This window comes from Halichoeres trimaculatus, unplaced genomic scaffold (genome assembly GCF_033239565.1).
Source record: "Halichoeres trimaculatus isolate MK-OKI-2021-1 unplaced genomic scaffold, fHalTri1.1 fHalTri1_scaffold_23, whole genome shotgun sequence".
Taxonomy (NCBI): domain Eukaryota; kingdom Metazoa; phylum Chordata; class Actinopteri; order Labriformes; family Labridae; genus Halichoeres; species Halichoeres trimaculatus.
In genome coordinates, this window is record NW_027437201.1 from 11,799,447 (window position 1) to 11,821,753 (window position 22,307).

The window sequence follows — 22,307 nt, forward strand, 5'->3', positions numbered from 1 at the left end:
CATTCTCAATCTGAAAATGTTCTCCATCAGGGGGCGACATGGAGAAAACATCAGGATTTTCTGTGGCATGATCAGGATCTGGAGTATTTTGACCCCCAGACAAAATTTTTAGCCCCCAATATTTCTTATCCTGTCCTCTAGTCTGTTTTTAGGCTAAGCATTTATGATGTGATCAGATGCCAAATAAAACCCAAATACTAGTTATTTCCTTGTGTTTATTGTCACGTGGCTAAAACGCCACTGCATTTAATCAAAAAATATGAAAACACATTTTCACTTCAGGAACAAAAGAAGAGAAGAGTGATCTGTACAGTTGTAACACACAGTGCATATAAAATACAGTTCAGGTGTGGATGATGAAGTGCATTAAAGGCTTTGAGCATTTCAGCCTCAGAACACTGAAATGAAAATGACTGTGTGGATGTGAAAAGCAGTTTAAACACAAGCTGATCGATGGCACAAAGAAGGGATTGTTTGTGTGTGTGTGTGTGTGTGTGTGTGTGTGTGTGTGTGTGTGTGTGTGTGTGTGTGTGTGTGTGTGTGTGTGTGTGTGTGTGCGTGTGTGTGTTGAGGGGGGGTAAGGCACATCAGAGTATCTAAGAGTTGCTTCCTATGGCATCCAGATTACACACAGAGCTCTTCAGACATCCATAAAAAAGTACAAAAAGATTCATCACAGCTGTTTCAGACTGCAGTGTTTCTTTTGGCCACTAGGGGGCATAGTTGTGTCTGCTTTGTGACTGGTTGTTGAATAGCCCAGCTAGAAATCAGTCACAAATTTATCAACCATGAGTTCTTCAACATTAACTTTACAAAAATTTTGTTAACATGTAAATCTTTTCAAATCAAACATCAAGTCTTTTTTTTTTCAGTCCGAAAACAAGAAGTGTTTCAGCTCAGTCACAAGTTTTTCTCAGCACCAAATCTTCATCTCCAGGAAACGGCAAAGACTTTATTGGTTGCTGTTGCTCAGAGGAGGTGTGCGTTCAGGTCGTACTTCTCGCAGAACTTGTCAGTGATGGGGATGCAGGTGAGGTACTCGCACCAGTCACACTTCACCGGGTAGACGTAGAAAAGGACGGACAGGGCGGAGAGCAGGCCGAGGAAGATCAGCAGGAACATGCAGATCTGGACCCGTTTACGATACATATCAGATCGTCCAAAGCTGAGGGGGAGGAAAAATATGAAGTTAATGGACTGGCCTGGCAGCTTGATCCTACAGCAGGGGGTCTCCAGCAACACCATTTTGAGGGTAAAGGGCTGAAAAGCTTGTGAAACCACTTCCTGTCTAAATGTTGAGCTGAGCTTATCTGCTCCTGGCTTCAGGTGATATTTGTAAACATTTTTGTATTTTTTTTTTAACAGGGACAGCCCGGGGAAACCAAAGTCTCACTACTATCTCTTCTGTCAATATTGTATTTTCCTTTAAGGGTTGCTGGAGCCTATCCCAGCTGTCAGCACAGAAAAGCACCTGTTTGGCCAGGGAATCAAACCAGGAACTTTTGCTCTATAGGGCAACAACACTAACCACTACACCACCACACAACCCAAGTACCTTCCAATATAAACAGGTCTAAACTGAATAAAATACATAACCATACATAATCTAAGTTAAAAAAAATGATATTTAGCATTTAGATACATTGGCACATGTATTATTGTAAACCCTCTCAATAATGATCACTCTTTAAAATGATCCCAGGATCCACTGCTGGGTTATTCCAGAGAAAAAAAAAGGTATGAACACACTTTATCAATACAGCAACAACTCATTCTGTGTTGATCACAAAGAGAAGCAAGTGTGGACAAACTTCCACATGCCTGGACCCACCTGATGTACGGCAGGAAGGCAAAGGACAGGAAGAACCCTGACACAAAGCCACAGATATGGGCAAAGTTGTCAATCCAAGGAAGCAGACCAAAGGAGAAGAAGAAGACAGAGATGGCCAGGAGCTTTGCAAAAGCTCGCCACGGTCGCTCCAGGATCTGCCAGCTCTGAAACAGCTCCACGAACAAACAGGCCAAGATGCCAAACTGACTGCCTGCAGGACCCACCTAGAGTCGAAACAAAAAAGGAAGGCCACAGAAGTGAGTTTCCTGGTTCGATCAGACACAACTGAAGCAGGTTACGGAGGAGACGCAGCACCTCTGCTCTGTAAGGCAGGAAGATGGCAGAGGCCAGGTTGCCGGTGATGCCGCTCAGCATGTAGATGATGGAGATCCTGAGCCAGCCTGCCAGCTTCTCGATGTCTCTCAGTATGGTCATCTGGAAAAACACGGACACCAGGCAGTGCAGGATCCTGCAAACAGAAACACATATGACCAATATTTACACAGAAACACATCATAATAAAATAAAGGTTTTCAGCTTAACGCACCCTGCATGGAGAAAGAGAGACAGCCAGAGTCTGGAGAACTGGTCTGGGATCTCTGGGTTGAGAAAAGGCAGCAGACCACACACGTCATCCATGCAGGCCACCTGGAAGAGAGAGAGAAAGACTGAGGAAAGAGAGAAAGTCTGAGCTGAGAGAGTGAACAGTCAGAGATCCACTGCTGCCATCCTGTGGGGCTAAGGAGTGAGCTGAACTCAGTCCAAATTCAATTTCATTAGCAGTGCTCACCAGGCTCCAGTGGCGCAATCGGTCAGCGCGCGGTACTTATAAGACAGTAACCTGCAGAGTGATGCCGAGGTTGTGAGTTCGAGCCTCACCTGGAGCAGTGGACATTTAGTGAATTCACTGAAGAACTGCTGTGTTGTCTGACAAAGATCACAGTAAGTCTGGGCATTTAATCATAGTTCAGGAAAGGAGGAAAGAGACACATGAGGGCTGTTCCGTTACTGATCGCACATGGGCCTTTTCCCAAATCACCAACACGTGAATGTCTCAGGTGGTGGACGCTGCATACTGCCTGCTGATTAACTATGTAGTATGGCGGGTTTCTGTGGTGTATATATATGTTAGTTTTCAGTGTAGGAAAGTGGGACTGCAGCTAATTTTTTAACCTTTATTTTAAATCTGCAAAACAAACCATGAATTTAATTTAAGGTAATTTATAGAATGATAATGTTAATAAATAAAGCAAGGGAAAGAAATTGTTATGAGATTTAAGTGAGGAGTTCTTTTAAGAAATTATAGATATATAGATATATATAGATATAAAGCAGGATTGCATAACCGCAAATAATAATATTACAGCAGAATTCATTAAATTTCACTTCTAATCTTACACCAAAAGCTTCATCGTTCATTAAAAATAATTCTGAATAAGATTTACTTTATTTTTACAGCTGATGGAAAAACTGAACAAAGTCAATATGTGGTTTATATGGGCTTAAATAAATGTCATAGAAGTCACCTCTTGAGAAGAAGTGAGATGATTTACTGGTGTTTCTTTCGTTTCACTTCACTTCTTTCACAGACTGTCTGGTTAGTGTTGTTGTATTGTAGTTGTTATGCTAAGTCATTCTAGTTGGTGGCGGTAATTCACCTGAACCTGAGTGACACCTGCATAGACGAACAGTAAGCATGGTTACTGCTCTCATTGCATATTGAGATTTTTTTAGGATTGATTGCTAAATCTTTATCAGTCTTAAATTTATTTAAGGGTTTTTTTTTATATATAAGATATTGCAGAAAGTAGGCCGATAAAACTTCCAGATTTAGGTTTAGAATTGGGGAGGTTAATATATATGAAATCCAGACATGTCATCTATAGCTGGTTCATGAGTTGTCAAGACAAAGAAAGCTCTTCAATAATGAACTCTATAAAGTTCTAAAGTTGAAGCAACTTTAAGTTCTCAGCAGGGAAAACAAGTCAAATTCAGAACAGATTAGATCTAACCATCAGGTGTCCTCAGGCTCCAGTGGCGCAATCGGTTAGCGCGCGGTACTTATAAGACAGTAACCTGCAGAGTGATGCCGAGGTTGTGAGTTCGAGCCTCACCTGGAGCAGCTAATCTTTAAGGTCAAAATGACCAAATGCTTGATCTAAGTACATCCAATAGGTTGAGGAAATAAAGACTAAATTTGGATGTTAGCGTTATCTGTATGTCTCACCTGTGAGCACAGAGTAGCCTCCTCGTGGAAGTAGCCGTGCATAAAGTCACAGTACTCTCTGGAAGTGATTTCACACCTGGGACATGAGACAAATCTGAGCACAACTGTAACGCTGGATGAAGTTTGTTTTACATTATTAATCTTAGATAATACAAAGAAGTTAAGCTCTAGTTTAAGTGTAGTGTGAGGGAAGACATACGACTCTTAGCTCCTTACCGTCCTTTGGTTCCAATGCAGCAGGGCCGGCCTGTGATGGTGCAGTCTATGTGCGGGAGATTAGTGTGATTCCCAGAGTTGTATCTTGTACAGATCTACAGATCAGATCAAGAGGCAGTGATTTTTTTACTGTGCTTTAGATGATCAGTCTATTTAGTTTTTTCTGCATGTACTTACTGGCCACTTGGTGATGTCATCGGGCCAGTCATGAGGGGAAACTGAGGCGGGCTCCAGACAGATTCTTCAAAAACAAAGAGTGAAAAGAATGAGCGTCTCTTCTTCTGTAAGAGACAGAGTAAGTCAGAGTAAGGATTCGTGTTACCGGGGGTCCTGATGGCAGACTGCCCCGTGCTGGCGGAGTGTACCGTTAAGAGTGGGAGCACTGGGGTGCTGAGGCCACTTCACCCACACAGCCAGGGTGCTCTGCAGAAACACAGATGATAGGAGGGAATAAAGCACGTCTTACTCCTCGTTAACTTCATGTCCCATCTGAGGATGGCATACAAAATGAGGAGTGGTTCATTCACTGACCGAACACTCCTCCTGTACTGTCTGCAGACACCCTGAGCGATCGTTCCTGACGCAGCAGCCGGACTCTCTTTCTTTCGCTTTCTTCTCCTGGATCAGTTTGTGGATCTCTTGGTCTTGTCGCATGCATGGCGAAAACTTTGCTCCCAGGTGGATCAGTGACTCCTACAGAAAAGAAGCCAAAAATGAACCATTTAAAGCTAGTTGAGGCTGAAAATCCAGAACAAGTATTTCTTAAACTTTTGTTCACTAGCAAAGAACACATCACGAACAAGACGTAACTTGATGATGATTTAGTGATTTTATTGGAATAATGACTCTAGATTTCATCATGTGTAGCTGATTTGGGAGGCTGAGGGGATCTCCAAGACAGGGAAGGAGGGAGGGGTGTGGAATAGGAGAATGAAAGTGGGGGGAGAGGGACAGGTTTGAGTCAGAGTGCCAAAGAGGTGTGGTTGAGGTGTGGTCCTTCTCCTGAAACTCTGCAATGTAGCAACACTTAACTGAAATGACCAATTATTTCTTCCAAATGTGCTAATTTCAAGATGCTTGCAAATGTTTTATCCATAAAACCTTTTATTACGTGTCAAATTGTATTTTTAAGGAAAGTTAAATTTGTGAAAATTTCATGCTGAGAACATTTGGTCTAGTTTTTATTCATCTCAAACCATTAGAGTTTTTAGGCAGTTATGAAACAGACCAAGTTTTCTAAAGATGATTTGCTAAAAGCAGCAAAAGTAACTGGATTTACTTAAGTTCAAACTGGTGAGGTCTTCAGGCTCCAGTGGCGCAATCGGTTAGCGCGCGGTACTTATAAGACAGTGACCTGCAGAGTGATGCCGAGGTTGTGAGTTCGAGCCTCACCTGGAGCAGCTGATCTTTAGATTTGAGACTACAAAACAGAAAACAACACCTCTCTCTCAGAGTAGATGCAATTCCTTGAAGAAAGAAACACACCCTCTTGTTCTTTACCACCAGGCAACGCACAGCCTGCGCTTGAGGCCATGTCCACACATAGCTGGGTAATTGGGAAACTGCATATATTTTCATATGTTAAATGCCTGTCATTCATGTGAAACCACAGCTTTACTTAACTAAAAAAGATGTTTTTGAAAACTCTGGCCAAAGTGAAGATTTTGGAAAACTGGTTTCATGGTTTCGTGTGGACGCCGGTCAACAGAGTTTTTGGTTCTCAAACATCACAGCTTAATGATGGGGGCTCATTCTGATTGGCTGGCACAGGTTTTATGACTGGAAACACTGCCAAAGATAGAGTTGGCATGCCTTGAGCCGCACTTATTGGTAGATTTGCCTGCTGCATGTGGACAAAAGTATTTTTATAAACGGACGAGGGGGTAGATACTTAGTTTTGAAAAAGGGTCCTCTCCACTCTCACATTGTTTCCAGCTTTATAAAGGCACAAAAAGCCCAAAGACATTTAAGAAAATGAATACCCAAGGCAAAAAACCCGCAGCTTCTTGGGTGTTCACTTTAAGCTCACAAAGATCAACCCTTTAGGGCGCCATCTCTTAAGGCAGAGATAAATTTGAATAAATAAGAGAAATGAGTCATCTGATTACTGCTGAAGATGGATGATGGATAAAAATATGATGAACTAAGATTATACTCACTGAACTTGGTCCAATCCAAAAGTTTTGTTGCTGCACAAACTTGACATTTTCATAAACTCCTTTGTTTCTCAGCACCTATAAACAAGGTTTGATAAAATACTTGACACTTTGAGCGAAAATTGACCAAAAAGAAACTTAAAGTGTGCTTCTAATAAAACACAGGCTGTGAAATTTACTCACAGAGTCCACTGTTTCGTGTTGTGAGAACCCAATCGGTGCAAAGCCGTAGATGGTGACAGCAAGAATGGTGATGAGCAAGTGGACAAATGTGATCCAGTAAGTGAAAAATGGTCTGTGGAGGAAAATGGACAAACTTTTCTTTAATTTCACATCATAGCTGACATTCTTAAAATATCACAGTATTTAAGCATCCCACCTGTGATCATCCATGTCCTCGATCTGCCTTTTCACAAAGCTGTCGATTCGCTTACGGTACGATCTATTAGTGAGGCGTCCGACCATGCCCAGTCCGTAAGGCCTCTTCTCTTTGGCAAACAGTCTTTTGACAGGAACCACAATCCTCTGTCCCCTCTGTGATTGGTTGTTAGCGCTCACAACTTCCTGTTTCAGACGAACCCTGGGCTGAGCAAGAGAGTTGTCTTTCGCTTTCCGCCACCCTCGCTCCAAAGGCCTGAGTTAAAAGAGAAGATGAGAGTAACGAAAATCACACCACAGTGCATCAGCCCTTTACAAAGTGCCAGAGGTTGATGTGTGCGTGTAAATAGTCACTCACAGCATGAGGTGACTCCTCTCCAGCTCGCTCTTGTCCAGCGCACTTCCTGTGAGCTCCCTCTCGTCCAGCTGCTTGAGGTCTGCCTCCGAGGGTGTCTCAAAAACTTCATCGGCATAGCTTGACAGCTCATCCTGCAGACCGTCCTACCAAGACATTATGTAGAAAAATTAACACTGAATAATTTATCTTCTCTTCTTTTCATTCATGTACCACATTTAGAGTTTAAAAAAGAACACTTTAGCGATTGTGCAGTCTGAAGGAAAGTGGTTTTCTGCAAATACAGAGTGTGGAAGTGTGTTTACTGCTCACTCTAGTGAAGAAGGACGTATCTAGATCATCTGCAAAGTCCACGGTGTCATCTTCAAAGAAACTTGGTGGCATGAAACTCCGTTTGCGACACCGCCCGGATGTGCTGTCGCCCAGTGTCCGACCCTGATAATGACATCATAGTCACACACAATAAAACACTCACGAGTCATCATCATCCTTAATGATGTTAAAAAAAACACATCCTCAGCCTGAGGAAGTTGATCTAAGGGGAATCCCCAACTGTGCGTTTCATTTCTTAATGGCATGTGTTTGTTGCGTAGCAGCACAGATCTCTGTGTCAGTGGATTAGCTCTGCTTGTCTGCAATCCAGCTGAAAGCAGGGCACTGTGTGTGTGCTATCATGGACCATCTGCTTGTTTAACGTCCCCACTAAACCCCCACAGACACACTGGCAGACACTCTCACTGAACATCTACTCATCTGTTCATATGTGAGTGCGGAAACTGGGCCAAGATATTACCTCTTAGTTTAATCTGCATGATATCAGCTGATTTCATGGTTTACATAACATGCCTACAGAGACATTTATGGAATAATGGAGTTCAGGATTGGTGCATGTAGTGATTCAAAGCTGAGCTAACTCTTATTTTTGAACGACAGGGGCTGACAGAGGCCTTAGAGTAGATTTTAAAGCAAAATTTTGCAAAGCACATCTGGTGGCTGAGTCTTTTTCTGAACATAAATATATTCTCCAAAATGTAAAAAAAAAAAAAAATCAACAAACACCTTCATTAGTGCCGCTGCAGCCTTTAGGCTCATGACTGCAACAGACTCTCGTTTGCGTCTTCGCGGCAACCTGTTGAGGCCAGAGCGGGAGCTGGAAAATGAGCAGAGGGAGGCGGTGCCGGGCGTGATGGGCGTTTGCGGGACACTGAAGCCATCTGCCTCTTCCACCATGCGGAAGGCACGACCCCGAGCCAGGGGGTCTACAATCTGCACACAAAGAGGTACGGGTTCTTTTCAGACTTATCTTTAAAGCAACAGAAAAACTAAGCAGTAGAGGAGAGATGCAAAGAACACACATGTAAGCCCGGGTTAGATTGATGTACCAGAAAGTCGTCGAAAAAGTAACTTATCTGTAAGTTTTAGTGGTAGAGGAAAAAATGTTTTACCATTTGGGATTTTTTGTCAATTTTTTTCCACCTTTTATAATCAAAAATGGTTAGCTTAAAAACACCATGAAAAAAAGTTTTGAAAGTAGTTTGAGACAATTCTGGTTGGGAAAAATATTAAAAGTAATCCAAGAATAATATGCTCTAAAAATGTAAAATTTGCATGTTTTAACAGCCACAATGTTGTACTAACAACACCATAGTGCTAATGCTAGCATGCCAAGAGCTAAAAGAAGAGTTTATAGAAAAAAACTGTTTTAGGCAAATTAATTTGATTATTTATCATATGGCCACCAGCCTGCCAATTTAGACATTTGATGCTATTTTGTAGTTTTATCAAGAGACCTCAATCAAAAATGCTGCTAAGCTAACCAAGTAAGCTAGCTTGCTTGCTACACTGAAAAAAAAGAATTATGTGATAAAAATGGCAGGTAATGTTTAAAATGCTAATAAAAACTGATTTTGATGGTCTTAAATACTCTAAACTCTACGTTTTAAAGAAAATATAACAGAGTGTATCAGATAGTAAAACAGTATTTAAAAATAATGATCTTGAATTCCATGCTAGCCACATGTTAAAGTTAGGCTGGTGAAGGTTTAACAAAATAAAAAAAATGTTAAGGTTTAAATAACAGTTCTTGACATCAACTTTTTAGAGCTACATGACTTAAATGCCTGTGCAAAGCTAACAAAAAGGTTGTGGCCTTCAAATACATCAATGGACCCTCAGCAGGATGACAAAGCTCTGAGATAAAGCAAGCTGAAAACCATCAAGTGGGTCAAGGAAAAGAGTGAAGAAGTGAAGGAAATAATAGGGTGAAGGAAAAGATAAGTAACTGTCCCCTCCACTACCCTATCCGTATAACGCCCCCGCGCTGGCCTACCCTCTGCATGCCATAGTGGTGGTGACTGGGGTGGTGGGGTGGGAGGTAAAGGGGAGGAGGGGTCTCAGTGCTGGCCAGGGAGAGGTTGTCTTGGCTGTGGAGCTCCATCTCCCTCATCACCTGCGGCTTTAGACCCCCATAAAGGTGGCTGCAGTGCTGCAGGCTCTTCCTCCTCCATCGCTGCGTGGTGTCGCTGTCTTTGCTCACCCCAAACCAGTCAGCTGTACCCCTGAGGAAGAGATGGTAAGAAAACAAATTAACATACTTTTAACACTGTGTATCAAAAGCGTAACACACAATCTAAATTATCCATGAAAAAGAGAAATAAGTGTTCAAAATGTAAAAACTAAAGGTAGTCATTGTTTGGCACAAAAGTCCACCGCCAAGCTAATGTTAGCATCAGCTTCAGTACTAACATTCAAATTCTAGCTTCAGCTGTACCAGGCTTACCACATTATTATGCTAACATGTGCTAAGTGGCATAAAAAGAAGTTCAAGTGCTAGAAACTGCAGTTCATAAAATGTCCACTTGAGGCTATCTCTGGAAGTACCAGAGACCACAAGCACACCCATTCAAAAACTGCAGTTTTTGAGGAACATGATGAACATTTTTACAGCCTGGTGCTAAAAATGATGTCAATCCAGAAAGTTCATTTCTCTAACAACACACTATACAGGGGTTAAAAAAAAGATAGATAGCTAGAATTCAGCACTTCAGTAATAGATAAAATTTCCAATATGTCTTACCACGACAGTAGGCTTCGATACTCAGCTTTAAAAACACATGGGTGATGTCACAGAGACTATGTCCATGTTTGTATCATACAGAGTATGATTTTAACACAAAGGGGCATTACCACTCATCAAGGAAGACACTAAATCAACATACAAAATCTTGTCCTCTAAAGGTCTGGCATGCCTCTGCGGCAATCTTTAACCCTTTCTGTGTTGTCATGTGTACAAGAGAGAATTCAAAAACATCTCTTATGTGGACTGGATTAGTTTGAAAAACAGACACAAAAAAGAAGATTCAAGAAATATCTGTATGTGTTTAGCCTACAAAAATTTGGGATGATTGTGCTGTGCCTCCCTCCTCCCACCCACACTGATTGGCTGATTGATTGCAGCTGCTCATTAAGAACAAGTTGACAATTTAATTGGTCCATTTGTTGATTGATTTCTTGTCTCAGCTGAATTTGATAGAGGACCATGAATGTCAAGAAGGCATCTGGTTTGACAATCTAGGACATTTTCCTGCTCTAAACAAAATGACGTGACAGTTTTTTTTTTGAGACGTTTTTTTTAATCTGCTACGAGACAGAAAGTAAGGTCATGAAAAGAGGGCAGTGCACAGACTGCATGCAGCAACTTGTAACAAATAAATAATCTTTGGCTGTAACACTATTGGGCTTACTACGATTGCACAAAGCGTTTTTGACTTTATTTTGGATTGAGGTTAAGTGATGAGATGAAAGGAATAGATAATATCCGGTGGGACATCAGTGCTGTATAATACACAGAGCACTATGATTATGCGGCATTATTTTTGTTTATGTGCAATATTTAAGACTCTTTTGCAACAAAGAATAAGATTCATTTCCTATTTTTCTCTTCTTGAGCTCTGTTTATGTGTATGTGTGCATGTTTGATTACATGAACAATAACAACTGGGGCACACAGGTTGTCATATAATGTAGCTGACATGAATGTTTGTGTCACTTTCTCATTAGAACCCATAAATGTGCATCTACTCCCCCAGTGTCAGTGTGCCAGGCTGTATGATCAGGAGTCAGGAGGGGGAGGAAACACTGGGAGGAAACTGTTTGGAGAGAGGAGTGCTCAGTAATAAACACTCAAGTCTCATCAAGAAGTCGGACGCCAGCTGGGGAAGCCTTTTAAGGCTGCACAGGGGCAGGGAGGGGGCGGTGTGAGGATAGGAATGTCTATGAAAGACAACACGGAGCTGGAGGAGTAGAAACACTGGGGAGGTAGATGGAGAAAATCTCAACATTACCTTTTAATGTACAAAGAAAGCAATCAAGCCTGATAAAGTGATGCTAACACTAGCCTCTGTTCTGGATCAAAGCCTGTTTCTTTGTACATTTTTCCCCATTTTGATAAACTGAGTGTACACGTGCTAACAAGCACACAAAACAGAAAATAAAATATTTCACAACTGATTGACAAAACTGTGAATCTATCGCCTGTCAAAGATGAAAGCCACGTTATGCTACATGAATTAGCTCGTATCCTGGGGGTAAGGCTGGAGCGCATAACCTGATGTACCGTAATTACAGGCTGAGACATAACTCCTTTTATTGAAGCGAAAAAAGCCTAAGGGCATAAAATAATTTGAATGAAAGCACAATTACCAAACAAGCACATTCTATGAAACAAAGATTATTATAAACACTGATGATGGGTTTTAAAGTTTCTGATTGGATAAACCTCAAACAAGACAACTTTGGTATCAAGATCAATGGGTTGGGCTGCCAGTTTCTGTTAAGGAAATTGGTACCAGTCACCGAATGGGTGTGTCTCCCATCTGCTAACTAAGGTTAGGATAACTCCACATGGTGACATCAATATTCCTTTGCAGCCAAATGGACTAATTTCCAGTTTCTGGTCCTTGATCCTTTTCGGTGTTTTGGAGTGAACAACGTGACCTTGTGTCACCCCACAGAGTTCTCTGTTCTCCTTCACCCCGCCAGTTTCAAGGCAGATGTCAGCAACTGCTTTGGGTAGAGGGGGAAGATGACTGTTCAGCCAGAGTTTACAGGTTTTTTAACTAAACCACTTGAGACCTAAGCTTTTGTCTGGTGTGCATTTTTAATTCACCTTGCTTTTTTGGATAAATAAGACCTAATGAGTATAACTAAACTTGGTCTTTGTACAAGAAGTTTGATTACTTGTGTAATAAGTTCTCTATTAGTTGTTTGTTAGTAGTGTTATTCTACTTAAATAAATTGTTCTTTTCACTTCAATGGGTGTAATGTTGTGATTTCACCAAAAGATGATGTGGGCAGTGTCCCTAAATGTAGCTAATAGGTCACAGTTTTTAAAAATGAAGTATCATGGATCTGAGAGCAAGAAAGATAATGTCTACACATGTGGACAAAGGGCTTGTTTGTTTTTTTAAGTCACAGAGAGACATCCATATTGATTTCCATGTTGTTCACTATAATCTGGAAACTCCTTACAGGAGCTTTAACTACTTAGTTAAAGCATAATGAAACCAAATCAAACATAGATTTAAAATTAAAACACAGACACACATCAAGCACAAGACTGGAACAGTATCAGGATGTCAGAATCCCAAAAGCTTCTGCAAAAAAAAACATTTTTTTTTTTTACATTTTGAAACAGTCGACTCATGTCATGAAATATCCTCCACAACACACTCACCTGTCCAGAGAGCTCCAGGAAGGGTTCAGAGTCTGTGTCATACCTGTTGGGGACAGGGGCTTAACGGCTGAATCACCTCCATCCCCAGCATCATCACTCACACACTGCACTTACACTCCTGGATTAAACCTCCCCATCGGCTGAGTTTTCACTGATCCTCTGCAGGACACACATAGGATGTTCCATGTGGGGATTTGATATCCAGGTCAGTGTTACCTTGTTAAACTCCCTGTTATGCAAAAAGAGGATGATCAGCACATGTCCGGTCTTTGTGGTACGTTGGCAAGCTTCTGGTTTTATCCAAAGTTGGAGGGAAGGGTAAGCAGCTGGATGGGAAAATAATCCAAGGAGGACTTCCAGTCTTCTACCAGCTGGACTCGGTCACAGTGATGAGTGGGAGGAACTTTAATTTTCTGACCTTGTGTCGCTAGCATAAGTTTCCATGTGTGTGTGAAGGAGTGTGTGAATGTGTCAGCAGCTGGTCGGTCTCTCAGTATCCCTCCTCCGAGCGTACTGAACGAAGAAGACAGCAGATCTGGTCCTTGTCAAACTAAAACACCTCCCACTTAGAGTCCCCCAAAAACTCCATCAGTATGGCCCTCCCCTCACTCACTGAGCGCCTGTTAACACCAGTTCTCCCCCCAAACACACAAGCACTTCACAGGAAACTGGAGATTAAACGGAGGCAAAGAAGAAAGATGGTGCATCGTACACTTTAGGAAGGAGGGAGGCTGCTGGGACATGCCTGAACACGACCCACACACACACACTCATGAAGTGAGAGACCACAGCCCCACCTTCCTCCTGTCAGTGCTCTAAAGAGTCAACGGAGCATGTGAAGATGAGTTCAAATACCTCTTATTACAAATACAAGTGAGTGAGATTAGAATCTGTGTGGCTTGACCCAACAAAATAAAAGTCTCCTTAACATAAAAAATGTCTCTGAGCATTAGAGTGTCCTCAGAATTACCCCTAAGGACAAAAACTTTGCAGCAAATCACACTTTGTTAGAAAAGAAAAGAGTCACTCTGTGCTAATGTGCTTTTTTAAGCAGTAGCGACCTCAGCTAACCTCCAAAGAGTCACACACGTACACACAAAGCCTATTAATTCTCTAATAAACATCAAACGTTTTGCTTCTATTTTTCTCCAACATTCATATTCAGGGCTGGTTAACCTTGGTATGATAACATTAAGCGTTTCTTTGAACGTGCTGTCTCTGAGTTTAAGTCCCAGCCCTGTGTTTAACGGTTTGTATTCAATTTAAGAGGAGCTGCTTTGATGTGGCCCACATGCTGTGTGAAGCTTGAAGACAGCCTGCGTGAGTAATTGTTTTATTTTGTCTTCCTGGAACCGTGTGGCCACCTGGACTGATACTGATACACAGTGTTTGCGTGTGAAAGTTTGTGCGTCAGAGACAAAGTCACTATCTCACATCTGTGAAGGGAAGGTTTCAAACTGAAGGCTTCGATTCAGTAATATACTGGAAAATGTTGCAGGATCAGTATGTTTTTGTTAGTTCGTATACTTGTAGAATGGATCCATCCTCCTTCTCTGTTTGGGAGCTAGGTATCTGGTGCTCCATGCAAACAAAAAAATGCAGCACCTCGAAGCTGCTGTCATCCCCCACCCTCCTCCAACAGAGCATGTACCTTATAATCTGTTTGGGTATAGATGAGCGCCGCCGAGCGAGTATTTTGGGGATGCAGGACCGCCTTCGAACAGTCGACACCCTCCTCTGGCCCCTCTGGCCCTTTGGAGGAACTGTGTTGACCCGCTGAAAGCGCACTCTTTTCTCACTTTATACCGCAAGCAGCACACAGAGAGGAGGACAGGGAGGCAGCAGGGAGAGGAGGGTGTAAATAAAGCAAAGGAAAGAAAGGACAGGACAAAAGAGGCAAAGAGAGCAAGTTAATTTGTGTTAAATGAAGAAGAAGCTGAAGTTTTAATTAGTTTGTTAAATTGTGAGTGAAGAAGAGCTATTAGAGTTTGAAAAGTGAACGACTGAAGAGGATTAGCAGCTGGAGGAAATCAGCAGAGGCAGAAGGAGAACCTTTCAAAAAGTGAGTGTGTGTGTGTGTGTGTGTGTGTGTGTGTGTGTGTGTGTGTGTGTGTGTGTGTGTGTGTGTGTGTGTGTGTGTGTGTGTGTGTGTGTGTGTGTGTGTGTGTGTGTGTGTGTGTGTCTAACCTCTTGATGGATTGTGTGAAGGACGGTAATCTCTCCAGAGGAGGTCTGAGGTAGTTGTTGGATGTTTCCAAGGCAGCTATGCGGGTCTGGGGGTTTTCACCTGGCATGCTGACACTGCGCAGGCGCTTTAATGGCTGCAACACACACACACACACATACACAATTCACAGGTGAAATACGGGATTAGAAGTTTCAAAGCACACATTTTTGCTTACATACTAAACTTTCAAATCTTGAAGCTCCTTCACTTCCAAAGTTACTACGATGTGTTCGAGCGGTGTAATGAAATTTCAGTTTTGAGGCATCGAACTTCTTCACCCCTAGTGAACACAGCTGTAAAATCTGATTCCTCCTCTTTTTTCAAATCATTACCTGGTTGAGATTGGGCGAGTCATCCGGGGTCAGCTGGATCGTCGGGATGTCCAGTTTGAGCCATGGCGGCTTTTTCCTCTGCAGGCTGTTGCTCCTGCTGCCCGGCTCATCCATGCTCACTGGCTCCCCCTACGCCTGCCAGCTGTACGACACAATAAGTAGAGATGGGTTTAGTCGATTAATGCATGCAGTGAGGAAATCTTGCACTCAGTGTGCTCATGAAGCCTGAGGACAAATGATGATGGAAATGAATTTGTACAGCTGCATGTGCTCCAGTGGTGCAATCGATCAGCGCGCAGTACTTATAAGACAGTGACCAGCAGAGTGATGCTGAGGTTGTGAGTTCGAACCTCACCTGGAGCAGGGAAGTTTTAGGCTGATAGGTTTGACAGCAGAGGAGAGTGAGTGCATATTTGAGACTGATGAATCAGAGTAGATTTAAGTGCTATTTCACATCCCTCTACCTCTGGCTTAGAAAATCTTCTTTGGGGACACAGTTTGTTTTTTGCCACACTTTTACGTTTGTTCAGCTTTGGATGATGTGACATATACAACAAGGTCGCCCCTGTCTTAAGGCGCTCCAGTGGTGCAATCGGTCAGCGCGCAGTACTTATAAGACAGTGACCAGCAGAGTGATGCTGAGGTTGTGAGTTCGAGCCTCACCTGGAGCAGTGTGCTTTTAAATTAGCTGTCAAACAGAAGGAAGATATCAATCCAAGGAATTATTCTGCATGAGTAGGAGAAGGAAGGTCCTCATGCTTGCCACACATGTAAATTTTGAATGAAGGTGTGATGAGTTATTGAGGGAGCAATTTCTTTAATTCAAAATGTTTGGAAAAGACATTTTCTGAGGGTCACATTATATCTCCCTGTATTTTTTTTCATAAATCACGAGGCTTTAAAATCCTTTATTCTTTATATAAGCAAACTTAAAGATCTACAGCTGATTGAGGCATCACTGAATAATCCTTATCATAAAGGTGTATTTTTAGGTGTTATTCTAATGATGGTCAGGCACATAGGACCACAAAACTAGACAAGAAAGGCTCAATTAGTATAGGAGTTATCTGTACTAGAGCCCGACCGATATGGGATTTTTTTGGGCTGATGCCGATACCGATACTGGGGGCAAAAAAAAGCTGATATCCAATATATCGGCTGATATCTGATATACCGGCTGATATATATAATAAATTCATTGATATACACAGGATATATACTGTATATAATCACAAATCATTATATTACCCATATGATTCAAGACAGAGACAGAACACTATTAACTTAAAACAAGGAACATTAATTATAAAACTGTCAACATAAGAACTGTAGTGCAAACCAATGATGAATAAGAACAAGCTGTAAACACAATAATAAATAAAGAAGTCAAACTGTAAACACCTTAAATAAAGAAGTCAAACTTTAAACACAGTGAGTATAAAAAAATAAATAAAATTTGAAAGACAAAATGAACATTTTACACGACGTTAAAACGCCGTATTATAGTCTTACATTAGATAATGGTAGACGTGTGAATTAACAGTAGCATTTATCTCTGTTTATCTCACAAAAAAGCAACTAACACAATGTTAAAACGTCGCTCTATATTCTTACATTTCATAATGGTGGACGGAGGGGGAGGGCACTCGGGCCCCACCGATTAATCAGTCAGGCTCTAATCCGTACTTGCAAAATCTTGCTGCTGAACAGTATGCTCAAACTGATACCAATCCACAATGTAATCACAACTCTTCTATAAACCTATTCAATGGGCTGAGACTAACACGCTAGAAGAATAATATATGTTGTCATATTTACAGTACAGGTTCAGCAACAGTCTGCCCCAGGTGAATCAGCTGTTTTATACTGGATCTAAATGTTGCTGACTAAATACAAAGAATTGGTCTTGTAAATTGAAAATAATACCTGATTTATTAAAATAAAACACAGCAAGATGTAGTGTGACCTATAAAAGACATTTATTCAATGACATCTTTCATTAAAGAATGTGCACTGTCTAAAAATAATCATTACACTCTAATTTACCCTGCTATTACTGATGCAGAATAATCCCTTAGATTAACTTTCTGCTCTGATTGAGTTCTATTTCATTTCATTTCAAGAGACTGACTTCTTTAAAACTGAGCTGCTCCAGGTGAGGCTCGAACTCACAACCTCAGCATCACTCTGCAGGTCACTGTCTTATAAGTACTGCGCGCTGACCGATTGCGCCACTGGAGCGCATGCATTTGTTGTATGTGTCACTTTTTCCAGGCTCCACAGCTAACCAAATCTAAAAGTGTCTGAAAACAAACTGTCTAACAAGATTTTCTCAGCTAGAAGCAGAGGGGTGTGAAATAGCACTTCAGTACATCTTTAATCCTCTCTGATTCATCAGTCTCAAATGTGCCCTCACTCTCCTCTGCTGACAAACTTATCAGTTTAAAACTTCCCTGCTCCAGGTGAGGCTCGAACTCACAACCTCGGCATCACTCTGCTGGTCACTGTCTTATAAGTACCGCGCGCTGACCGATTGCGCCACTGGAGCAAGTTATGAGAGGGGCAATTTCAGTATTGATCTTAAATGGAGGCAAAGCAGCTCTGCTGGCACGCCACAAGATGGTGCAAAGACTCTCACAGCCAATGCTGCCTCGCTGAAGTCAGTGACATGTACAAGCGTGCTCTGGGTGAACAGAGCAGACAGAGCAGGTTATTCAAACTGTGGGAGAGGAAGTGCTTAGTGAATGAAAGAGGAATGTTAATAAAAGTTTTATTAGATTCTGTGTTACATTTCTATGAACCACTGTGAAAAGAGTATCTGTGTCTTGATATAATACTGAGTGCCAATGCTGATGAAAGTCAGCATTATAAAGATGCTGAGCTGGTCAGGTGAAGGCAGAAGTCGGAGCCTCAGCATCTTTCAGCTGTGAACTGAATCCCTGGCTTGTTCCACACTAGACTACAGCACCAAAGCACAGCAAAATTATTTCTTCGTCTTTCCTTTGACACAAATCAAAATGTTCTACTCATGGCTTGGTGGCTCCGTGCTGTTTGCAAGGATAAATTCTAATCTAAGTGATAAAAATCAGAAGTTTTCCAGAAGAAATCAATTCTTAACAAAACATGCATTCTAATGTCCAGAGTCTGTGTGTTTCTTTTGCATGTTTTGGATCTGCATCATACATGTATTTGTGGCATGTTTGCTGCATTTCATTTTTTGCTCCTTTCAGTTACACTGTGTTTACACCATTGCATATGTTTTGGATATGCATATGTTATTTGCATTGTTTTAATTCTGCAGCATGTTTCATGGAGATCATTGGGTTGTAGTGGAATAATGAGCCAAAATGACCACTGATTAATACACCTCAAATACACCAGATACGTCTGCGGTGTGACTCTGTTGCGCTGTGTCTTAACTGTGTTTTTCAACTTGCGTAGCGTGTCCAGTCCGACAAGCTGCATGACTGACAGACAGCTAGAGTCACAGACCAAGGAGTTCCCGCACTTCCTGCTCCATTGATAAGTCTCTCTTCATTCATGTTGGGCTGTAAAACCTCAAACCTGTTGACTCCTGGTCTGGCTCCACTCATTATGTCTGTTTATCAGCATAGTCAAGCTAAATACGAACTGATTTTGACACAGTCTGTTTTATTTTGAAAGTACTTGGTGCTTTTAGGTAGTTTACAGTCATGACTTCCTGTCCTACTCGATCTTTCATAAGCTGAATTTATGCACCACAGCTCTGCATCCATCAAAGATAGGATGGCTGCGTATTACCTGCAACACGACTGACAAGCCACACAGACATACTGCAACAGAACAGATCCAGTGTAAGTTGACAGATTGATTTGAATAAAATCTATTTGATCCATTTGCCATAACAGGAACAAATGTTATGGTAAAGAACAAGTAAAAAAGAAACAATGCTTTTATTTCAGTGCCAACTCTTGACAGGTGTCAGGGGATTGCAAAATAAGACAAAGCATACCTCCAAAGGCATTTCGTTGGGATAACAAATGGCACTTTGAGAGCCTGTTAGCTTCTTTCTATCATCCTGACAGACACTTGGACTTTCCCTGATGTATTCCCTCAGACTACTTCACTAAAAAGACATTAATGTGAAGAAACGTCTCTTAGCAGCAGCTCATTTGATTAAACGTTTGTGTTTCTCTGGTCTCAGAAAATCTCAGCCAAGAGGAAGTCACTTAGCAGAAGTGATGATTACTGGATAATAGGACATCTGCATGAAGCCCTGGTGAGACGTAATGAGGGACCACCAGAGAGGAGATCCTGTAGAGCTCAGCTGTGAATCATTCTCTGATTCATCACTGCGAGTGAAATTACAGGCTCTCCCCTCACGCTCTCGCCACAAAACCGTCAGCTGAAGAATAACCTCGTCAATCACGCGCCGTGCTGGAGCTGATACCCAAACTTCTTGCCAAAGCAAAGTGTAATGAGCTCAAAGGGAAAAAAACACACTTGGCATTTTTGTACTTGTGAAATAATCTCAGTTTAGAGAGCTAATTTGTAGTAAATGGTGGCAAGAGTTTCCTAAGCTACCCAGGGAGCAGTGCAGCAGTGTCTACAGAACAGGTGTGGGCATGTGGCTCTCTGTAAAGAGGTGGGTGCTGTGATTACTCAGCAATACATGAGAGTAGCAGCACCACAAGAGCATGAGCCGAGCATTTGTGTTTCCCCACAATTCGACAAGCTGTCAAACACATCACGGTGAGTTTATCACTGCTCTGAGGTTAGCAGGGGAGTGGATGTTTACAAATCTGTCCCTGATATAAATCTGACTTGAAATGAACTTTTGACATGATTCAAAAAGAGAGCTTTCTTCTAGACACTATTTTTCAACTCTTTATTATTTCTGTGTGTATCAGTTATAAAAACTAAATGTGTTAATTAACAAACCAATACATATTCATTTGTAGCAGAAAACCCTGAATCTGTCTGGTAACTCCTCGAGACCGTCCATTCTAAAAATAGCATAAGATCTACTCGAGATTTCATAAGCTACAACCAAATGATGAAGTCATAAGGAGCTTTTGACTGGTACTAACTCCAGCACCACCGTGCAGCCTTAAGAGACAATTTTGTTCTTGATCAACTTTTAACTTTAAGTGATACTCCAGGATGGAACAAGTTGGGTCCTATCACAAGGTTTAGGGCAGAAATTACCCCTACAGCAGTGTTTTTGTGCAGCAGAAGCCCAGAGCGCTCGCACCAAAGACCCCCCCAATTTTTGCTTGACCAAAAACACAAATAAACGGACTCCCTCAAAAAATCTGATATCGGTCTGCTTTATTTAGAGAATTTTCAGCATGTTACTTTCACACAAAAACGCCGCTGAATAAGGCTCTAGTTCTCATCGTGTCGTAAAACGGCGCTACCTCCGCTGCAGAGCCACAGCTGGCTATGAGGCGCTCGCCGCTTAGTGTATCAGTCCGCACGCAGCGTGCCAGATATGAACAAACGCAGGTAGTTTGCCAGGGCTAGAGCCTTATTTAGTGGTGTTTTTGTGTGAAAGTAACGCGCTGAAAATTCTCTGAATAAAGCGTGAATGCAGACCGATATCAGATTTTTTCGGTGGGAGTCCGTTTATTTGTATTTTTGGTCAAGTAAAAAATGGCCCCGTCTGTGTGCAGAGGAAACCGGCAGAGGAGCAGGCAGGGGGTGTTTGGTGCGTGCGCTCTGGGCTTCTGCTGCACAAAATCACTGCTGTAGGGGTAATTTCTGCCCTAAACCTTGTGATAGGACCCAACTTGTTCCATCCGGGAGTATCACTTTAAGCCAGCACCCTTGCTTTGTCCTAAAATCTTGGCTGATTGATGATTTTCGGAATTTTACCCCGATGCTCATGGTTCCTAGAGGGTGAATCATGATCATTTTCTCATCATTTATTTTTTACTTATGTTGTAGAGCCACATTTTGGTTGTTATATTTTATTTCCCCTTACACAACTTCTTGTTGGAAAGCTAGACAGAACAGACATTTGTTGTTCCAGGAGGATGAACCATTTCTCTTCTTTCATATTTAAAGATGCTGTATTCAGCCTGAGCTTTACTTTGGTTGATGTTTCTGTGTTAATTATCAAACAGTAGCATGTTATAGGGTTAGTTAAATTACTGAGTCATAGCATCAGCCCTGAACTCAGACTCAGTTAAGACCTTCCTACAATTCAAAATCAATCACCCATCTCAATTTACATATTTAGGTTACGCATCTGTTGATAAACTGTGTTTTTTAAATATACAAAGACATACTGGCTGAATGTCAAGTTACACAACGTTGCCTTTGATTCTGTTTGCCTGTCAGTAGCCCGTGTCAGTGTTTTGGTCTCTGTGGTTGCACGTGGAAGGCTTGGACTTCTCTCTTATGATCCCAGAGGATAAACACACCCCTGCAAATAGAAACCTGCACCAGAACAATCCAGAGCCACATCCCTTGTTTATTCTGCTGCGGTTATACTCAGCGTGTGTATGCACATACAGAGACTCTGTACAACTGTAGCATGAATATGCAAACCTGCACACACATATTCATATAGTAAGTTTAAACTCACATGCAAGCTTGCTCCTGTCCTTCGCTTTTGCAGTTCTCCATATGGCTAAAGAGAAGACGCCTCATCTTTCGTCTTGTTTCCATTCGTTCCATTTGTTATTCCATGAACATGATCTCTCTTGTTTTGCCTCTAGTTGGGTTTCATGAGAGGCAGATTAGGGGCTGTAATCCCTACACTGTACGCCAGATGACATCCCCCTGCTGTCAGGCCAGCGTGCCTCATACAGACCACTGATTGGACTCTGATATTGCTGCGATCATGACATCAGCACATTAATGAA

General features: G+C 41.8%; 1 protein-coding gene and 7 non-coding genes across 11 annotated transcripts in view; 5 read left to right on the top strand and 3 right to left on the bottom strand.

Annotated features, from left to right (window-relative positions):
- Positions 1 to 257: 257 nt before the first annotated feature.
- The window catches only part of rhbdf1b (rhomboid 5 homolog 1b (Drosophila)), a 39,892-nt gene continuing 17,842 nt past the window's right edge, over positions 258 to 22,307 (bottom strand). The window contains exons 2-20 of one of the 4 annotated variants that reach the window (XM_074663443.1): positions 15,457 to 15,598; positions 15,085 to 15,218; positions 14,549 to 14,695; positions 9,613 to 9,721; positions 8,223 to 8,429; positions 7,476 to 7,598; positions 7,167 to 7,309; positions 6,810 to 7,064; positions 6,614 to 6,725; positions 6,434 to 6,508; positions 4,806 to 4,967; positions 4,597 to 4,697; positions 4,452 to 4,515; positions 4,275 to 4,369; positions 4,059 to 4,134; positions 2,379 to 2,479; positions 2,147 to 2,300; positions 1,832 to 2,055; positions 258 to 1,165 (exon numbers count right to left, since the gene is read on the bottom strand). In XM_074663443.1, coding sequence (XP_074519544.1) covers positions 970 to 1,165; positions 1,832 to 2,055; positions 2,147 to 2,300; positions 2,379 to 2,479; positions 4,059 to 4,134; positions 4,275 to 4,369; positions 4,452 to 4,515; positions 4,597 to 4,697; positions 4,806 to 4,967; positions 6,434 to 6,508; positions 6,614 to 6,725; positions 6,810 to 7,064; positions 7,167 to 7,309; positions 7,476 to 7,598; positions 8,223 to 8,429; positions 9,613 to 9,721; positions 14,549 to 14,695; positions 15,085 to 15,218; positions 15,457 to 15,570 — 2,592 coding nt within the window. In that variant the 5' untranslated portion in view covers positions 15,571 to 15,598 and the 3' untranslated portion in view covers positions 258 to 969. Of the gene's footprint in view, positions 1,166 to 1,831; positions 2,056 to 2,146; positions 2,301 to 2,378; positions 2,480 to 4,058; positions 4,135 to 4,274; positions 4,370 to 4,451; positions 4,516 to 4,596; positions 4,698 to 4,805; positions 4,968 to 6,433; positions 6,509 to 6,613; positions 6,726 to 6,809; positions 7,065 to 7,166; positions 7,310 to 7,475; positions 7,599 to 8,222; positions 8,430 to 9,492; positions 9,722 to 12,897; positions 13,956 to 14,548; positions 14,696 to 15,084; positions 15,219 to 15,456; positions 15,599 to 22,307 lie in introns of those variants that run through there. The other 3 variants (XM_074663442.1, XM_074663444.1, XM_074663445.1) reach the window with 3 other exon arrangements.
- On the top strand, positions 2,625 to 2,718 carry trnai-uau (transfer RNA isoleucine (anticodon UAU)). Its single transcript has 2 exons — positions 2,625 to 2,662; positions 2,683 to 2,718. It is a non-coding gene; the product is annotated as a tRNA-Ile (tRNA).
- On the top strand, positions 3,860 to 3,953 carry trnai-uau (transfer RNA isoleucine (anticodon UAU)). Its single transcript has 2 exons — positions 3,860 to 3,897; positions 3,918 to 3,953. It is a non-coding gene; the product is annotated as a tRNA-Ile (tRNA).
- On the top strand, positions 5,581 to 5,674 carry trnai-uau (transfer RNA isoleucine (anticodon UAU)). The gene is made up of 2 exons: positions 5,581 to 5,618; positions 5,639 to 5,674. It is a non-coding gene; the product is annotated as a tRNA-Ile (tRNA).
- trnai-uau (transfer RNA isoleucine (anticodon UAU)) lies at positions 15,726 to 15,819 on the top strand. The gene is made up of 2 exons: positions 15,726 to 15,763; positions 15,784 to 15,819. It is a non-coding gene; the product is annotated as a tRNA-Ile (tRNA).
- trnai-uau (transfer RNA isoleucine (anticodon UAU)) lies at positions 16,034 to 16,127 on the top strand. The gene is made up of 2 exons: positions 16,034 to 16,071; positions 16,092 to 16,127. It is a non-coding gene; the product is annotated as a tRNA-Ile (tRNA).
- Positions 17,604 to 17,697, bottom strand: trnai-uau (transfer RNA isoleucine (anticodon UAU)). The gene is made up of 2 exons: positions 17,660 to 17,697; positions 17,604 to 17,639 (listed from the first exon to the last, which is right to left on the bottom strand). It is a non-coding gene; the product is annotated as a tRNA-Ile (tRNA).
- On the bottom strand, positions 17,911 to 18,004 carry trnai-uau (transfer RNA isoleucine (anticodon UAU)). Its single transcript has 2 exons — positions 17,967 to 18,004; positions 17,911 to 17,946 (listed from the first exon to the last, which is right to left on the bottom strand). It is a non-coding gene; the product is annotated as a tRNA-Ile (tRNA).